This window comes from Nerophis lumbriciformis, linkage group LG12 (genome assembly GCF_033978685.3).
Source record: "Nerophis lumbriciformis linkage group LG12, RoL_Nlum_v2.1, whole genome shotgun sequence".
Taxonomy (NCBI): Eukaryota; Metazoa; Chordata; class Actinopteri; order Syngnathiformes; family Syngnathidae; genus Nerophis; species Nerophis lumbriciformis.
Genome location: NC_084559.2, coordinates 22,984,873 through 23,002,883, shown reverse-complemented (window position 1 = coordinate 23,002,883; position 18,011 = coordinate 22,984,873). Strand labels below are relative to the sequence as shown.

The 18,011-nt window shown below is 39.3% G+C and overlaps 1 protein-coding gene across 2 annotated transcripts in view; it reads left to right on the top strand.

Annotated features, from left to right (window-relative positions):
• mvb12bb (multivesicular body subunit 12Bb) overlaps window positions 1–18,011 on the top strand; it is a 134,353-nt gene that overhangs the window by 44,854 nt on the left and 71,488 nt on the right. For both annotated transcript variants that reach the window (XM_061985774.1, XM_061985773.1), the window contains exon 6: window positions 9,688–9,798. In XM_061985774.1, coding sequence (XP_061841758.1) covers window positions 9,688–9,798 — 111 coding nt within the window. The remainder of the gene's footprint in view (window positions 1–9,687; window positions 9,799–18,011) is intronic.

Here is an 18,011-nt window from a genome sequence, read left to right as displayed (position 1 = left end):
TTAGTTTTTATTCTAATTAGGGTCCAATAAGCCCAAATAGCAAAGAGAAATAAAAAAAGCATGTTAACAAACAGCTTGGGCCTTAAGAGGAGACTTTCTACACAACTTTTAGTGTACGTGTAAATGTGTTCCTTCATCCAGAATACCTATTTTTTAAGGAGTTCCAAGGTCAGAGTATCTGGATGATAACAATTGGTGGTATTCTTATTTGATTGGCTATGTAATATAATATAATTTAATATATATATACATACATATATATGTGTGTGTGTGTGTGTGTGTGTGTGTGTGTGTGTGTGTGTGTGTGTGTGTGTGTGTGTGTGTGTGTCCCAAATGTTTTTGAAAATTATGAACCAAATTGTATTAACATTTAAATTATTGTTTATAGTGGAACCTCAATTTACAAACCCTTCATTGTAGGAACTTTTTAATTTACAAACCACCGATCAAATAAAAATGGTGTACGAACGCATCATCCACCCATTTTGTGCCCAGCAGCACAGCGATTGTGGGCGGGACGATCAATCCCCAATCCTTGGTGCTTATTCAGTCAGCAGAGCAGTGCTACCTTCTGTGTTTTGTATGCCTTTTTACAAAATGTTTTGATAGTTTAATATGAGTCCAAAGAAACCAATGAACGAGCGATGTAAGGGTTGGAACATTCATGAAGTAACCACAACATTGTCAACACTGCCTTTTCCCAACCTCCTCTTGTTTTCCGCTGCATACAAAGAAGATTAACCTACAAGATACAGAGAATGTATTTTTTTAATCCTAATCATAGTAGTGACATAAGTGTTAAAATTGAGGAGTTTTGTGATTTCAAACTGAGTGCACCTCAAGGCTAGTGACAGTGTGTGTGCGTGTCGGCAGGGCGACAGCAAATGAGGACAGTTTTGCTCGTCATTTTGGCTTTATTAAATAGATCAGTCACCTCCTGGTTATGTTTGTTTGATATGTAGTACTATAAAGCACTTTGTATTGTTATTTACTTTTTTAGTCTACAAACTTTTACTACAATATTGACTTCTGTTTCGGCTGAAACCCATTATTCATGTTTTTAGAATGTTTCTTATTAAGCTTGTAAACCAAGGTTCCATTTTATGTGAAATGGGTAAGCATTTCTTCTCTAGTGACCCAAAGTGTTTACATTGAGAAACATATTATCTACATTTAGGATACATTTACACCGGGTGTGTGGCACTGGAAGAAAAGCGGGTGTGTCTTGCTCAAGGACACAACAGCAGTGACTAGGATGGCGGAAGCTGGATTCAAACCAGGAACTGTAAAGTTTCTGGTCGGCCAAATTACCTTCTAGGCCACGTCGCCCAATGCCTATAGTTTTAGATTTATATTTTTTTCCCCTCTCTTTTAAAATAGAGGATGAATGATTTTAAACTGTACCATGATTTTGTTATTTTTCTCTATCGTGATACTCGACATTTTTATTCACTTAAAAATCAAGTTTTAATCTTAATGGCCCTTTGCCTGAACCAAAAACTTTGAGGACATATAGCCTGCCTGAGGCTCACTTATTCTGTTTACTTTTGCATAATGAGTGCAGAAGGTTGTATCGTAACAACCATTGCATATTTATGCTTATGTTAAAATAGTCATTCTTAAAGGCCTCCTGAAATGCGATTTTTTTATTTAAACGGGGATAGCAGGTCCATTCTATGTGTCATACTTGATCATTTCGCGATATTGCCATATTTTTGCTGAAAGGATTTAGTAGAGAACATCGACGATAAAGTTCGCAACTTTTGGTCGTTGATAAAAAAGCCTTGCCTGTACCGGAAGTAGCAGACGATATGCGCGTGACGTCACAGGTTGTGGAGCTCCTCACATCTGCACATTGTTTACAATCATGGCCACCAGCAGCGAGAGCGATTCAGACCGAGAAAGCGACAATTTCCCCATTAATTTGAGCGAGGATGAAAGATTCGTGGATGAGGAAAGTGAGAGTGAAGGACTAGAGGGCAGTTGGAGCGATTCAGATAGGGAAGATGCTGTGAGAGGCGGGTGGGACCTGATATTCAGCTGGTAATGACTAAAACAGTAAATAAACACAAGCCATATATATATACTCTATTAGCCACAACACATCCAAGCTTATATTTAATATGCCACAAATTAATCCCGCATAACAAACACCTCCCCCCTCCCGTCCATATAACCCGCCAATACAACTCAAACACCTGCACAACACAGTCAATCCCACAGCCCAAAGTACCGTTCACCTCCCCAAAGTTCATACAGCACATATATTTCCCCAAAGTCCCCAATGTTACGTACGTGACATGCACATAGCGGCACGCACGTACGGGCAAGCAATCAAATGTTTGGAAGCCGCAGCTGCATGCGTACTCACGGTACCGCGTCTGCGTATACAACTCAAAGTCCTCCTGGTAAGAGTATTTATTGTCCAAGTTCTCCACAGGCCAATGGTAAAGCTTGACTGTCATCTTCCGGGAATGTAAACAATGAAACACCAGCTGTGTTATCCGGCACAACAGTCAGGGGGTGCATTCCACAGCGGGGGTGCGTGATCCGGCACAACACCTGCCGCAACGCATCGCTTCTCACCTACAGCTTTCTTCTTTGCTGTCTCCATTGTTCATTGAACAAATTGCAAAAGATTCACCAACACAGATGTCCAGAAAACTGTGGAATTTTGCGATGAAAACAGACGACTTAATAGCTGGCCACCATGCTGTCCCAAAATCCATGACGTCATGCGCCGGCGTCATCATACCGAGACGTTTTCAGCAGGATATTTCGCGCAAAATTTTAAATTGCACTTTGGTAAGCTAAATGCAATGTTAAGATGTCATCATTGATATATAAACTATCAGACTGTGTGGTTAGTACAAGTGGGTTTCAGTAGGCCTTTAATGGGTAAATTCCAGTTTTACAAATTCCACAGGTTACTCAATCAACATGGGGGCAAAAATTACTGCAAACTAGTGATGATAAACATGATTCTTTTTACTCAGGTACCTATAGGTCACAAACTGAAGTGAATCGATTCACTCATCAAAAAACACATATGCAAAAGCTCGAACACGGTTACTGTACATTAAGGCTCACCTCCACTCGATTCACGCATCACATTATTTATTAGTTTGTTTAGTTTAGTTTATTATTTATTCGGTCAGTGGTGAACAACATAAACAAACAGTTTTAGATAAACAAACAGTTGTACATTTAGAAATTGACAATGTTTCAGACCAAAAGGGTTGAGGCTGAAGTTGAGCAAATATTTCAGCTAACCCTATAAACAATGTCAAATACAAGATGAGCTTCCTAGAAATATGAAATTTCCTTTACACAACATATTATAAATACACCTTGTACACAACATAAACACAGTAAAGACATGTGAAATATCCCTGTACACGTGTTGGTTAAACATTTGTACCAATAATATACTACAAACGTACAAACACTTATATCCCACATTTAGTTTTGTAATTAACATTGATCATAGGATTAACTACTGGTGTTGATTCAAGAGTGATATATTTTTCTAAAACATTGGTTTTAAAGTTTTTTTAAATGTGTGACTATGGAACTGGAACATTTTAAGGAATCATCCAAGCTGTTCCACAGATGGACCCCCATGACAGAAACACATCTACTTTTTAAATAGTTCTTCTGTTTGCTTTCTGAAAGACAGCTGAACCTCTGAGGTCGTAGGGACTCTCCCTGGATTTGAACCGTTCCTGTAGACACCGGGGCAGCAAGCGGTTATGAGCTTTATACGTCACAATAGCCGTGTTGAGGTCAACAACATCGTGCAGTTTAAATGTTTTTAATTGAATAAACAGAGCATTAGTATGGTCATCATAATCCGCATAATTTACAATTCCAATGGCTTCCTTTTGAAGTAAGAACATAGAGTTGATGATTGATTTGTAATTGTTACCCCAGATTTCAACACAATAATTGAGATATGAGGGTACGAAATAATTATATAACATGCTAAGAGCCTTTTGATTTACAGAGTTTTTAATTTTATGCAACATAGCAATAATTTTTTGCCATCTTTGTCTTGAGTCAATTTATGTGCAGTTTATTTATGCACATAAATTTAAATGTATTTATTAATCAAAGAGCGCATGTGTGGAGAAAGTTAAACATGATTAGCGACTGCACACGTCTCGCCGTCATCCGTCAAACGTCATAAGTGTAGAGACTCGCACATACTACAGTAACAAGTAATCCCATTTAACAACACCCGCAAAAGTTAATGCTGAGTATTGATTCTACAATTGTGAAAACAAAGATAAGTTCAGTCTTTATTCAGTTGATTATATTCACAGTCTCAATAGTTAACAATGTTGTCGTTTTTGCCAACAACTCCTCATGTCTCTCTTCCTGCCTGTGGGCTCCTCGTGCAACAACTAATAATATTAATGCAGTTTGAATGAGATCGCTATATCGTCATTGTGGGATAATAAAAGTCTTTCTGTCTGAGACAAAGGTGGTACAACAGCGCCTGTTGAGGACACGGTGTGCGATATCTGGTGTGCTTCAGCCTGATATCCCTTGCCTCTGTCAGGAGGCTTTGACAGCTACCCAAATGAAGAGGATTTTCCAAACAGAATTAAAGGGGAACATTATCACCAGACCTATGTAAGCGTCAATATATACCTTGATGTTGCAGAAAAAAGACCATATATTTTTTTAAACGATTTCCGAACTCTAAATGGGTGAATTTTGGCGAATTAAACGCCTTTCTATTAATCGCTCTCGGAGCGATGACGTCACGTTGTGACGTCACATCGGGAAGCAATCCGCCATTTTCTCACTTTCGTCGGTGTGTTGTCGGAGGGTGTAACAACACGAACAGGGACGGATTCTAGTTGCACCAGTGGCCCAAAGATGCGAAAGTGGCAAGAAATTGGACGAAATTTGTTCAAAATACGAGGCTGTGGGGAAAGCCGACGAAATGTTTGTTGTCGTTTGTTTCGCACACTTTACCGAGGAAAGCTATGCTACGACAGAGATGGCAAGAATGTGTGGATATCCTGCGACACTCAAAGCAGATGCTGACATCAACTCCAAAACTGGACGGATCAGCTTTCAGGAAAAGAGAGCGGATGAGGGTATGTCTACAGAATATAGGGAATAAGCGGTAAAATATGGATGGATGGATTATACATAAACTGTGTTTACCAATAATTTAGCTTAAAAACATTTATTTTTTTAATCATTCGAGTACATTTGGGTAGTCTTGTGTTATGCAGTATTTTGTGTCTATTTAGGTATGGTTAACCTGAGTGCTGAAATCGTGGAAAAATATATGTTCTTAGAGCGCCTGAAATGGGCTGTCTGCACTCTCAAAGTGCATGTTGTTGCCAAATGTATTTCATATGCTGTAAACCTAGTTCATAGTTGTTAGTTTCCTTTAATGCCAAACAAACACATACCAATCGTTGGTTAGAAGGCGATCGCCGAATTCGTCCTGGCTTTCTCCCGTGTCGCTGGCTGTCGTGTCGTTTTCGTCGGTTTCGCTTGCATACGGTTCAAACCGATATGGCTCAATAGCTTCAGTTTCTTCTTCAATTTCGTTTTCGCTACTTGCCTCCACACTACAACCATCCGTTTCAATACATGCGTAATCTGTTGAATCGCTTAAGCCGCTGAAATCCGAGTCTGAATCCGAGCTAATGTCGCTATACCTTGCTGTTCTATCCGCCATGTTTGTTTGTATTGGCATCACTATGTGACGTCACAGGAAAATGGACGGGTGTATATAACGATGGTTAAAATCAGGCACTTTGAAGCTTTTTTTAGGGATATTGCGTGATGGGTAAAATTTTGAAAAAAACTTCAAAAAATAAAATAAGCCACTGGGAACTGATTTTTAATGGTTTTAACCCTTCTGAAATTGTGATGATGTTCCCCTTTAATTCCAATTTGTTGGTGTAGGGAACCCACGCAGTCACGGGGAGAACATGCAAACTCCACACCTCCAAAGACATGCACCTGGGGTTAGGTTGATTGGCAACACTAAATTGGCCCTAGTGTGTGAATGTTGCCTGTCTATCTGTGTTGGCCCTGCGATGAGGTGGCGACTTGTCCAGGGCGTACCCCGCCTACCGCCTGAATGCAGCTGAGATAGGCTGCAGCACCCACCGCGACCCCAAAAGGGACAAGCGGTAGAAAATGGATCGGATGGATTGTTGGTGTAGGTTAACACATATTTATCCACATGTGGCTGGATATGAGTGTATATGTGTGTTTATGTTGTCTCTAAATAAAGGAGAAAATAAGAGAAAATAATGAATACCAATACATGGCAAGGTGACAAATAATAGTTATTAGACTATACTACTGTGAGCAGCGTTGAACGAACCTCGCTCCCCTTGCGGCGCGGGGTTCAGGCGAGTCGCCCGGCCCGCATGGCGCTTGCGCTCAAGTCCCATTCACACTTGCCAACCTTGAGACCTCCGAATTCGGGAGATGTAGGGGGGGTTTGAGGTGGGCGTGGCCGGGGGGGCGGGGTCAAGGGGGAGGAGTATATGTATTTAAAATATGTATATAAATTCTAGCTATATATATTTTTATTTTTATTTTTATTTTTATTTTTATTTTTATTTTTATTTTTATTTTTATTTTTATTTTATATATATATGTATATATATATATATATATATATATATATAAAATAAATACTTGAATTTCAGTCATACTTGCTAACCCTCCCGGATTTTCCGGGAGACTCCCGAAATTCAGCGCCTCTCCCGAAAACCTCCCGGGACAAATTTTCTCCCGGAATTCTCCCGAAATTCAGGCGGACCTAAGTGACGTGTCGACAGCCTGTTTTCACGTCCACTTTCCCACAATATAAACAGCGTGCCTGCCCAATCACGTTATAACTGTAGAATGATGGAGGGTGAGTTCTTGGTTTCTTATGTGGGTTTATTGTTAGGCAGTTTCATTAACGTCCACCCAGCGCAGCAACAACACACAACAACAGCAGTCAATGTTTTCGTTTACCGTAAAGGAGTTCGTCTGCCGTAAACAGCAATGTTGTGACACTCTTAAACAGGACAATACTGCCATCTACTGTACATGCATATGTGACAATAGCATCTAGGGCTTTTAGAGAGTGCAGTGCACAACTGCGCACACAACAAGGAGTTAAAGCAGAATGCATCATCAGAGAGGGTGTTCAGCATGGTTACAAAAATAGTGACAGAGAATAGAACAAGGATGGATAATTCAACCCTTAACTCAACAATGAGTAGATGAATGTTATGTGTGTGTATATGTGTAAATAAATGAACACTGAAATTCAAGTATTTCTCTTATATACATATACATATATACAGTATATATATATATATATACTTATATATATATATATATATATATACATATATATATATATATATATATATATATATATATATATATATATATATATATATATATATATATATACACATATATATATATATATATATATATGTATATATATATATATATATATATATATATATATATATATATATAAATAGCTAGAATTCACTGAAAGTCAAGTATTTCTTATATATGTATATATATATATATATATATATATATATATATATATATATATATATGAAATACTTGACTTGTTATGCTGTTAGGTCCCACCCGACAACTGGTCCCACCATACAACATTTTGGGAAGATTGAAAAATGTGGATGGAAGTTATGAGAGTTATACATTTTCACCACTGGGGGAAATAAAGGCGCCACAGTCGTTATGCAGATGCGTCACACACAACACCGCGACCAACCATAAAAAAAATCGGGAAAACTGGAGCTTGTGGACGGGAGTTATGATCGTTATAATTTCTTACCACAAGGGGGCGATAAAGGCGCTGCAGTCGTCATGCTGTCAGGTCCCACCCGACACCTGGACCCACCATGAAAGATGAGAGTTATATTTTTTCACCACCAGGGGGGCGATAAATGCAGCACAGTTGTCATGCATTTAAGTCGGATCCTTCACCACAACGCAACCATAAAAAGTTCAGTATGTCGAAGGAAGTTTTGACTTTTATACTTTTTGGCCACAAGGGGGCGATATTTCTCAGTAGATTGGAAGCCTTCACTGTGCAAGACTCCTTGGTCGCGTGAGCAAGGAGGCTTGTAACTCAAATTATGCTCGCAACTTAAAGCTTTACAAAAAGCTGAGAGAAAGCTTGCATCTCCAATTACTTGTAAGTCGAGGAACTAAAATATAGATTTCAGCCTTGGATTTCTCACTTTTGAGACATTTTTGAGCTTGATATACACCCAATTTGGATTCAGCACCCCTCAGGCCAACTACTTGGATAAATATGACATTTTCAGAAATTCTGCGTAGACTATTCACTCTGTTAAGGACAGCTAAGTTGCATTGTATTTGCATCACAGCCGTGATCAGAGGACTACCTTTAAGGGCCTACTGAAATGCGATTTTCTTATTTAAACGGGGATAGCAGGTCCATTCTATGTGTCATACTTGATCATTCCGCGATATTGCCATATTTTTGCTGAACGGATTTAGTAGAGAACATCGACGATAAAGTTTGCAACTTTTGGTCGCTGATAAAAAAGCCTTGCCTGTACCGGAAGTAGCAGACGAGTAGCGTGACGTCACAGGTTGTGGAGCTCCTCACATCTGCACATTGTTTACAATCATGGCCACCAGCAGCGAGAGCGATTCGGACCGAGAAAGCGATGATTTCCCCATTAATTTGAGCAAGGATGAAAGATTTGTGGATGAGGAAAGTGAGAGTGAAGGACTAGAGGGCAGTGGGAGCGATTCAGATAGGGAAGATGCTGTGAGAGGCGGGTGGGACCTGATATTCAGCTGGGAATGACTAAAACAGTAAATAAACACAAGACATATATATACTCTATTAGCCACAACACAACCAGAATTATATTTAATATGCCACAAATTAATCCCGCATAACAAACACCTCCCCCCTCCCGTCCATATAACCCGCCAATACAACTCAAACACCTGCACAACACACTCAATCACACAGCCCAAAGTACCGTTCACCTCCCCAAAGTTCATACAGCACATATATTTCCCCAAAGTCCCAGAAGTTACGTACGTGACATGCACATAGCGGCAAGCACGTACGGGCAAGCGATCAAATGTTTGGAAGTCGCAGCTGCATGCGTACTCACGGTACCGTGTCTGCGTATCCAACTCAAAGTCCTCCTGGTAAGAGTCTCTGTTGTCCCAGTTCTCCACAGGCCAATGGTAAACCTTGACTGTCATCTCCCGGGAATGTAAACAATGAAACCCCGACTGTGTTTGTGTTGCTGCAGTCGGCCGCAATACACCGCTTCCCACCTACAGCTTTCTTCTTTGCTGTCTCCATTGTTCATTGAACAAATTGCAAAAGATTCACCAACACAGATGTCCAGAATACTGTGGAATTGTACGATGAAAACAGACAACTTAATAGCTGGCCACCAATGTCCAATCATACCAAGACGTTCTCAGCAGGATATTTCGCGCAAAATCTAAAATTGCACTTTAGTAAGCTAACCCGGCTGTATTGGCATGTGTTGCAATGTTAAGATTTCATCATTGATATATAAACTATCAGACTGCGTGGTCGGTAGTAGTGGGTTTCAGTAGGCCTTTAATGCACATTGATGTAATTTTTTTCTTGTTGCACAGAGAAATCAATAACATGGGAATCTGGTATCGAGTGGGAGATGTGCCTCATCTGCAGATATCTCAGGAAAGATCGAGCACAGTTAACTCTGATTCCTCATCTGACATTGCCAGGTAATGTTTTACGAAAACAGATTCCATGATTTGTTGTTAATTGTTATTAAATGTGTTTTGTCAGTGTATCATCAAATATATCACGGTATAGGCGGAGGTCTGTCAATTGAGCAATTCATTGCTGGACCAACAAGGTTGTGAGAGTAAATTCAAGAGAGGCTAACCTGAGTTCAAAAAGGGCTAAACCTCTATTTGTATGGAGTTTCCCAAGAGGCACAGTCAGGTTGCTATGTGACTGTAGCAAGAACATTGCTGTGCACACAAACAGGAGGAGATATAGCCTGGAGAGGGAGCAACAGCTGCACCGGAAGAGAAGAAAGCTCCAAAATATTTGGCATGCTAGAATGCGCGTGTCCGCTCTCTGCTCCAGCATCCTCCGCCCCGGGCCTTAGAGAAAGCTCCAAGGCAGATAAGCTTGATTATTTATTGCAATGAAAACCTGGGAATTCCCACTGCAAATTGTAAATAAACAGCCAAGACGGTGTCAGAGTGGGCTTGGCACAGGCTGTTGGCAGGTATGCCAGCATGAAGCTTTTTTTTATTTATTTTTAACTCTCCTATCCTTTGCTGAACTCAGTAAAAAGCCACTTAAAATATCCAAAGAAAGCAAACAACTGTTCACATGGAAATACATTTCGATGAGAATGAATAAATAAAATGAGTAAAAAGCTACACATTCAGAGGCAAAGAGTTTAGGCCCATGTGTGCCTTTTTTTTTTTTTTTAGCTTTTACTGGTAATCCTCAGCTCTTTTGAAGTTTGTGAGGATGAGAGGTTGGGATGAAATGCACCTCGAAGCAACGCACACCCCCTCTGATGCCTGCTGAGATCACAGGCTACTGGTTTTGTATTAACATTCAAATTCATTCGACACTCTGAGCCTTCTTTCGAGAGTAATTCCATCCATAATTCACTGACACATGAGGACTGTGGGTATATAATACACCTGAGTCCTTTGACTGTTTATCCGGCATCTGTACAGTAGCATGTAGTACAGGCACCCAAACATACCTGTACAGTTACAAATACTTCTGGTGTCATTTTTAGGTCATATATTAAATATACTGACATAGTGATGATGAAGTACATTAAACAAACCCCGTTTCCATATGAGTTGGGAAATTGTGTTAGATGTAAATATAAACGGAATACAATGATTTGCAAATCATTTTCAACCCATATTCAATTGAATGCACTACAAAGACAAGATATTTGATGTTCAAACTCATAAACTTTATTTTTTTTTTGCAAATAATAATTAGCTTAGAATTTCATGGCTGCAACACGTGCCAAAGTAGTTGGGAAGGGGCATGTTCACCACTGTGTTACATGGTCTTTCCTTTTAACAACACTCAGTAAACGTTTGGGAACTGAGGAGACACATTTTTTAAGCTTCTCAGGTGGAATTCTTTCCCATTCTTGCTTGATGTACAGCTTAAGTTGTTCAACAGTCCAGGGGTCTCCGTTGTGTTTTTTTTAAGCTTCGTAATGCGCCACACATTTTCAATGGGAGACAGGTCTGGACTACAGGCAGGCCAGTCTAGTACCCGCACTCTTTTACTATGAAGCCACGTTGATGTAACACGTGGCTTGGCATTGTCTTGCTGAAATAAGCAGGGGCGTCCATGGTAACGTTGCTTGGATGGCAACATATGTTGCTCCAAAACCTGTATGTACATTTCAGCATTAATGGCGCCTTCACAGATGTGTAAGTTACCCATGTCTTGGGCACTAATACACCCCCATACCATCACAGATGCTGGCTTTTCAATTTTGCGCTTATAACAATCCGGATGGTTCTTTTCCTCTTTGGTCCGGAGGACACGACGTCCACAGTTTCCAAAAACAATTTGAAATGTGGACTCGTCAGACCACAGAACACTTTTCCACTTTGTATCAGTCCATCTTAGATGAGCTCAGACCCAGCGAAGCCGACGGCGTTTCTGGGTGTTGTTGATAAACGGTTTTCGCCTTGCATAGGAGAGTTTTAACTTGCACTTACAGATGTAGCGACCAACTGTAGTTACTGACAGTGGGTTTCTGAAGTGTTCCTGAGCCCATGTGGTGATATCATTTACACACTATTGTCACTTGTTGATGCAGTACAGCCTGAGGGATCGAAGGTCACAGGCTTAGCTGCTTACGTGCAGTGAATTCTCCAGATTCTCTGAACCCTTTGATGATAGTACGGACCGTAGATGGTGAAATCCCTAAATTCCTTGCAATAGCTGGTTGAGAAAGATTTTTCTTAAACTGTTCAACAATTTGGTCACGCATTTGTTGACAAAGTGGTGACCCTCGCCCCATCCTTGTTTGTGAATGACTGAGCATTTCATGGAATCTACTTTTATACCCAATCATGGCACCCACCTGTTCCCAATTTGCCTGTTCACCTGTGGGATGTTCCAAATAAGTGTTTGATGAGCATTCCTCAACTTTATCAGTAGTTATTGCCACCTTTCCCAACTTCTTTGTCACGTGTTGCTGGCATCAAATTCTAAAGTTAATGATTATTTGCAAAAAAAAAAAATGATAATCATTTTGAACATCAAATATGTTGTCTTTGTAGCATATTCAACTGAATATGGGTTGAAAATGATTTGCAAATCATTGTATTCTGTTTATATTTACATCTAGCACAATTTCCCAACTCATATGGAAACGGGGTTTGTACAATACTGTCTTTGTAGTCATTTCCATCATAGTGCACTTCATTCCCATTCAATGAAAAATCAGCCAAACTGTTTAAAATGCTGTCAATAAATTCCATTATTTTGACCCATGTTTGGAATCTAAAAGCTGCTATGATCTATTTTAAACCTTAGTTAACTTTGGCTGTGGTCTTTTTGTGAACAAAAATAAACAAATTAATGGGATTTCTGAATAGAGCCAATCTTAAGACACACCCATTAATCACCTCAATGTAGGTAGTAAGTAGGACAATTTGTGTAATTAGTAGAGGAAGTTTAAATAAAATACAAGATAAACCGCAACAGTTATTCATTATTGGCTCAGGCTGTTACACCATCTTGAGACACTAAAATGTTTAGTGTGCAAACCTGTTGAGCTGACTTCCGTATAAATACCGGCACATTTTGTTTATTGCTAATGATGTAAAATGTCTGCAGTTTTTTCAGTTGATATTATATTTTTCTATGAAATATCTGCAATTTTTTATTCACCACTTTATATTAGCATCAAGTTAGTTATCGATACAATATTGCTATTGCTCCTTAGGTCAATACAATTAACTTGGAATACAACGATATGAACACTTCATATCGCAATGTTGTTAAATGTGCTCAAAAACTTACACACTGTTTCACACTGACTCATTTTGAAGCTGTATTTAAGTAAATAAAGATAAAACACACAGTATATTTTCCTTGGCAGAAGAAAATTGTCAACTTGTGTTGCTTCGTCTTATTTGAGTGTTGAACTTTTAGTCCGTAAATTCCGAAATAAGAGAGCATAGCCTATCGGTAGGGTTGCCAAACGTCCCCTAAAAAAATGGAATCGTCCTGTATTTAGAAACAAAAGTACCCATTCCGTATTGAGATGTCAAGGGACACACTTTGTCCCGTATTTTGCATCGAATGAAGATTTCCTTCAACAATGAAGCACAAATCAAAATGTTGCCAGTCAACACAATAACACAAATATTTCACCTCTCTTTTTGTCGGAGTCGTTCTCATAGTGATAAAAGTTTGAGACCTGCTCTATCATAAAGTTGCACACTTAATTCTGTTAAAGGAGCCATCTGTAATAATCTGGCCAGAAATGGTACTGCAATCACGGTCACAATTCTGTAGTCCCCTCCCCCTCTCCCTGAATGATGTTGCCAGATACGCAGCCGAATCCAGCTCGATCGACTGGGCTACTCCAAGGCATACTTGCCAACCTTGAGACCTCCGATTTCGGGAGGTGGTGGGTGTGGGGTGGGGGCGTGGTCGGGGGCGGGGCGTGGTTGGGGGCGTGGTTAAGAGGGGAGGAGTATATTGACAGCTAGAATTCACAGAGTCAAGTATTTCATACATATATATATATATATATATAAGTGACGTGCAGTCACTAGAGGCAGGTGAGGCAGGGCCTCACCTGCCATCATGGAAAGAAAAAAAATGTAAAAATAATTTGCTTTTATTAAATTGTTATATGTATCCAGTGATTATACTATAAAGTTATTTTCCATTTAACTTCACCCGTTTTAGATTATTTTTATTTAAAATCGCAGAATTTTCACATTTGCCGTTCAAATACTGAGAAGAGACGGTGCGGTGAACAGCAGCCAGTTGAGGCACGTCACTGCGTTGTGCCTCACCATGGATTGCGGACTCGGCTAACTGCTGGCCTGCTGTGCAGTGAGACTGTATTGCTATATGAATTATATTATACATTTCCATAGTTTAGTTAGCTGAGGTATATCATGTACAGTGTATTTTGTCAACAACTGTATGTGTGTAAAGTATTTCTTGTGCTGAGCGATCATAAAACGGCTGCAAAAGACGCACTGGCTGAGGCTCGCCTCCTGCACCCCCGCCGTAGAATGTACGGCAACCCCTGACGGGAGTGTTATATCAACTAAAGCCCACACTTAAACTTTCCACGTGCAAGATTGAATCTATTTAAAAAAGTTATTTCATAAGAAGCCAAAAAGTGCAAAAACAATAATGTTCGTGTTGGAGGAGTTGTGAATGACTGCAGGGCCACAACATTAGGTACACCTGCAGACTGCAGGTGTACCTAATTCACAACTCCTCCAACACGAACATTATTGTTTTTGCACTTTTTGGCTTCTTATTAAATAACTTTTGTAACCTATTTTTATGGGCTTTCCTCTTTGTGATGTAAAGTTCCTGTTTTGCGCTGTTATACAGTATATGCCTTGAGCTCTTATTTTGAAGGCGCTAAGAGCGGAAGTGATGACACGTTGGAGTGGAGCGGAAGTTTTTGAAAGAAGGTAAATAAAGTGGTCCTCGTGTAAACTGGAGCCTCCGTGTTTGTTATTTTGTAGTTTCATACAGTATAGGCGACATTTATAAACCCTCGGTTACACTTTTTAAAATAGATTCAATCTTGCACGTGGAAAGTTTAAGTGAGGGCTTTAGTTGATATAACACTCTCGTCAGGGGGTGCATTAATCCAGTGGCTCATGGACTTATTTTATAAGTAAAGGTAAGACCATAATAACGTTTTTTTTAATTAAATGTGCTTTTTTGTGTGCTACAGTTTGTATGTGTAAAGTTAAAGTTAAGTTGAAGTACCAATGATTGTCACACACACACTAGGTGTAATGCAATTTGTCCTCTGAATTTGACCCATCCCCTTGATCACCCCCTGGGAGGTGAGGGGAGCAGTGGGCAGCAGCGGCGCCACGCCCGGGAATCATTTTTGGTGATTTAATAACCCCCAATTCCAACCCTTGATTCTGAGTGCCAAGCAGGGAAGAATGCTGGTATGAGCTTTTAAACATAACCCGTTAACTGCTGCCAATCAAATGGTGAATAAGATACTCTTTAGGGTTCATATGTTTGTAAATCTGACTCTGATGAAGTCAGTGCCTCACCAGCCATCAACCTCACCGCACGTCACTGATATATATATATATATATATATATATATATATATATATATATATATATATATATATATATATATATATATATATATCCACATCCTGAAAATATGCAAACAAAAATGTGTTTAGATAATTGATACTTCAAACATGCATAAATATAACATGAATATAACATAACTTGGCTTCTGAGAGCTTCAAAATGTAATAAATAAAATGCTAAAGTTGTTGATAAATAAGCAATTATTTTAATAATTAAATATGGTTATTTTAAATGAATTATTATGATAATTTAAAATTAATTATTTCAAATATGTTTATTTTAATGTATCTGTATAATTCTATGGCTGGATGTAATAAGGAGTCAGAAAAAATACAAATAAAAATACAATTAATTTTGATATTTTTAGCAAATTATAGTAAACATTTATTTAGTTTTTTTTTTTTTAATTAATAAATATATTTATTTTTAGGTAAGATAAGCATAATAATAAAATTTATCTGTAGTCTGGATGATTTAGTTCTTGTCACCCTGTTGTCCTCCCGTCGTGAAAAAAGGCTGTCTTCACTCAGGTCCGCATGGAGCTGTAGGGGGCGTGGCCTCCAGCTCCGGCTGAAAATCGGGAGATTTTCGGGAGAATATTTGTCCCAGGAAGTTTTCGGGAGAGGCGCTGAATTTCGGAAGTCTCCCGGAAAATTCGGGAGGGTTGGCAAGTATGCTCCAAGGAACTTCAAACTTCCACTGCCTCTTAATAGGGGTTGATGTGCTCGGACCATAATAGCTGAATAGACAAGCGTTTTGTCAAAAACAAATCTCTAACCAACAAATTTTACACAGAAATTAGGCTATTTTCAGGAAGAAGTACGTCTTGCCCGCGTACAATATCACAACAAATGGGAATCATATGGTTATTGTCAGTATTATCAGAAAACAAAGACTAAAATGAACTACAACCAATGCTAGCAATGGTTATACTTTCTAATTGGTCAAACGATAAAGGGCGGGACATCGGAATGAAAACAATAACACAATTTCAGGGCTGTAAATTTAATTTTGAAATGAGCATATCCCGGCTGAACTACTGTTATCAGTTATAGAGGTATTCGAACAGAATATGATTTATTAATGCCTTTTGACAGATCAGGGCCATTTAATGATGACTTCACATGCAATTATTACATATGGCTCCTTTTTAAAGAAATGGGTTTATTTGTATTTAGTTAATATTTCTATTTAAGACAAAACACATTACTTTAGTATGTGATTTTAGGTATTTTGCTCAAAAAAATTCTATTGAATAATTAGTTTCCCATGTATTCGTATTAATCCAAAACCTATGCAGCTAGGTAAATTCTGTTTGGAGTCAAACAGTATAAAAATATAAGTGTAAATTGCCTGTCATCGGGTCATATAATCCACAAAGGTTGAATGTAAGCAACTCTGAAACATCTTAAACAAGAAGAGTCCAGTTACCTCCATAATATATGGAAGCAACTGGATAGTATAAAACTCCTTTAATACAAATAAAATGAGGTCGACCAACCCTGAAAGGTGTCCCATATTATTTTTTCAGGTAATTGGCAACCCTACCTGTAGGTTCAATGTGCAAAATTGAATAGCCTCATTGATAAGACAGCAATGTGTTTCGATTGGGGTATGACGTTTGTAATGGAGTAAGCTGTTAAAGGCCTACTGAAATGAGATTTTCTTATTCAAACGGGGATAGCAGGTCCATTCTATGTGTCATACTTGATCATTTCGCGATATTGCCATATTTTTGCTGAAAGGATTTAGTAGAGAACATCGACGATAAAGTTTGCAACTTTTGGTCGCTGAAAAAAAAGCCTTGCCTGTACCGGAAGTAGCAGACGATATGCGCGTGACGTCACAGGTTGTGGAGCTCCTCACACATTGTTTACAATCATGGCCACCAGCAGCGAGAGCGATTCGGACCGAGAAAGTGATGATTTCCCCATTAATTTGAGCGAGGATGAAAGATTTGTGGATGAGGAAAGTGAGAGTGAAGGACTAGAAGGCAGTGGGAGCGATTCAGATAGGGAAGATGCTGTGAGAGGCGGGTGGGACCTGATATTCAGCTGGGAATGACTAAAACAGTAAATAAACACTAGACATATATATACTCTATTAGCCACAACACAACCAGGCTTATATTCAATATGCCACAAATTAATCCCGCATAACAAACACCTCCCCCCTCCCGTCCATATAACCCGCCAATACAACTCAAACACCTGCACAACACACTCAATCCCACAGCCCAAAGTACCGTTCACCTCCCCAAAGTTCATAAAGCACATATATTTCCCCAAAGTCCCCAAAGTTACGTACGTGACATGCACATAGCGGCACGCACGTACGGGCAAGCGATCAAATGTTTGGAAGCCGCAGCTGCGTACTCACGGTACCGCGCCTGCGTATCCAACTCAAAGTCCTCCTGGTAAGAGTCTCTGTTGTCCCAGTTCTCCACAGGCCAATGGTAAAGCTTGACTGTCATCTTTCGGGAATGTAAACAATGAAACACCGGCTGTGTTTGTGTTGCTGAAGCCGGCCGCAATACACCGCTTCCCACCTACAGCTTTCTTCTTTGCTGTCTCCATTGTTCATTGAACAAATTGCA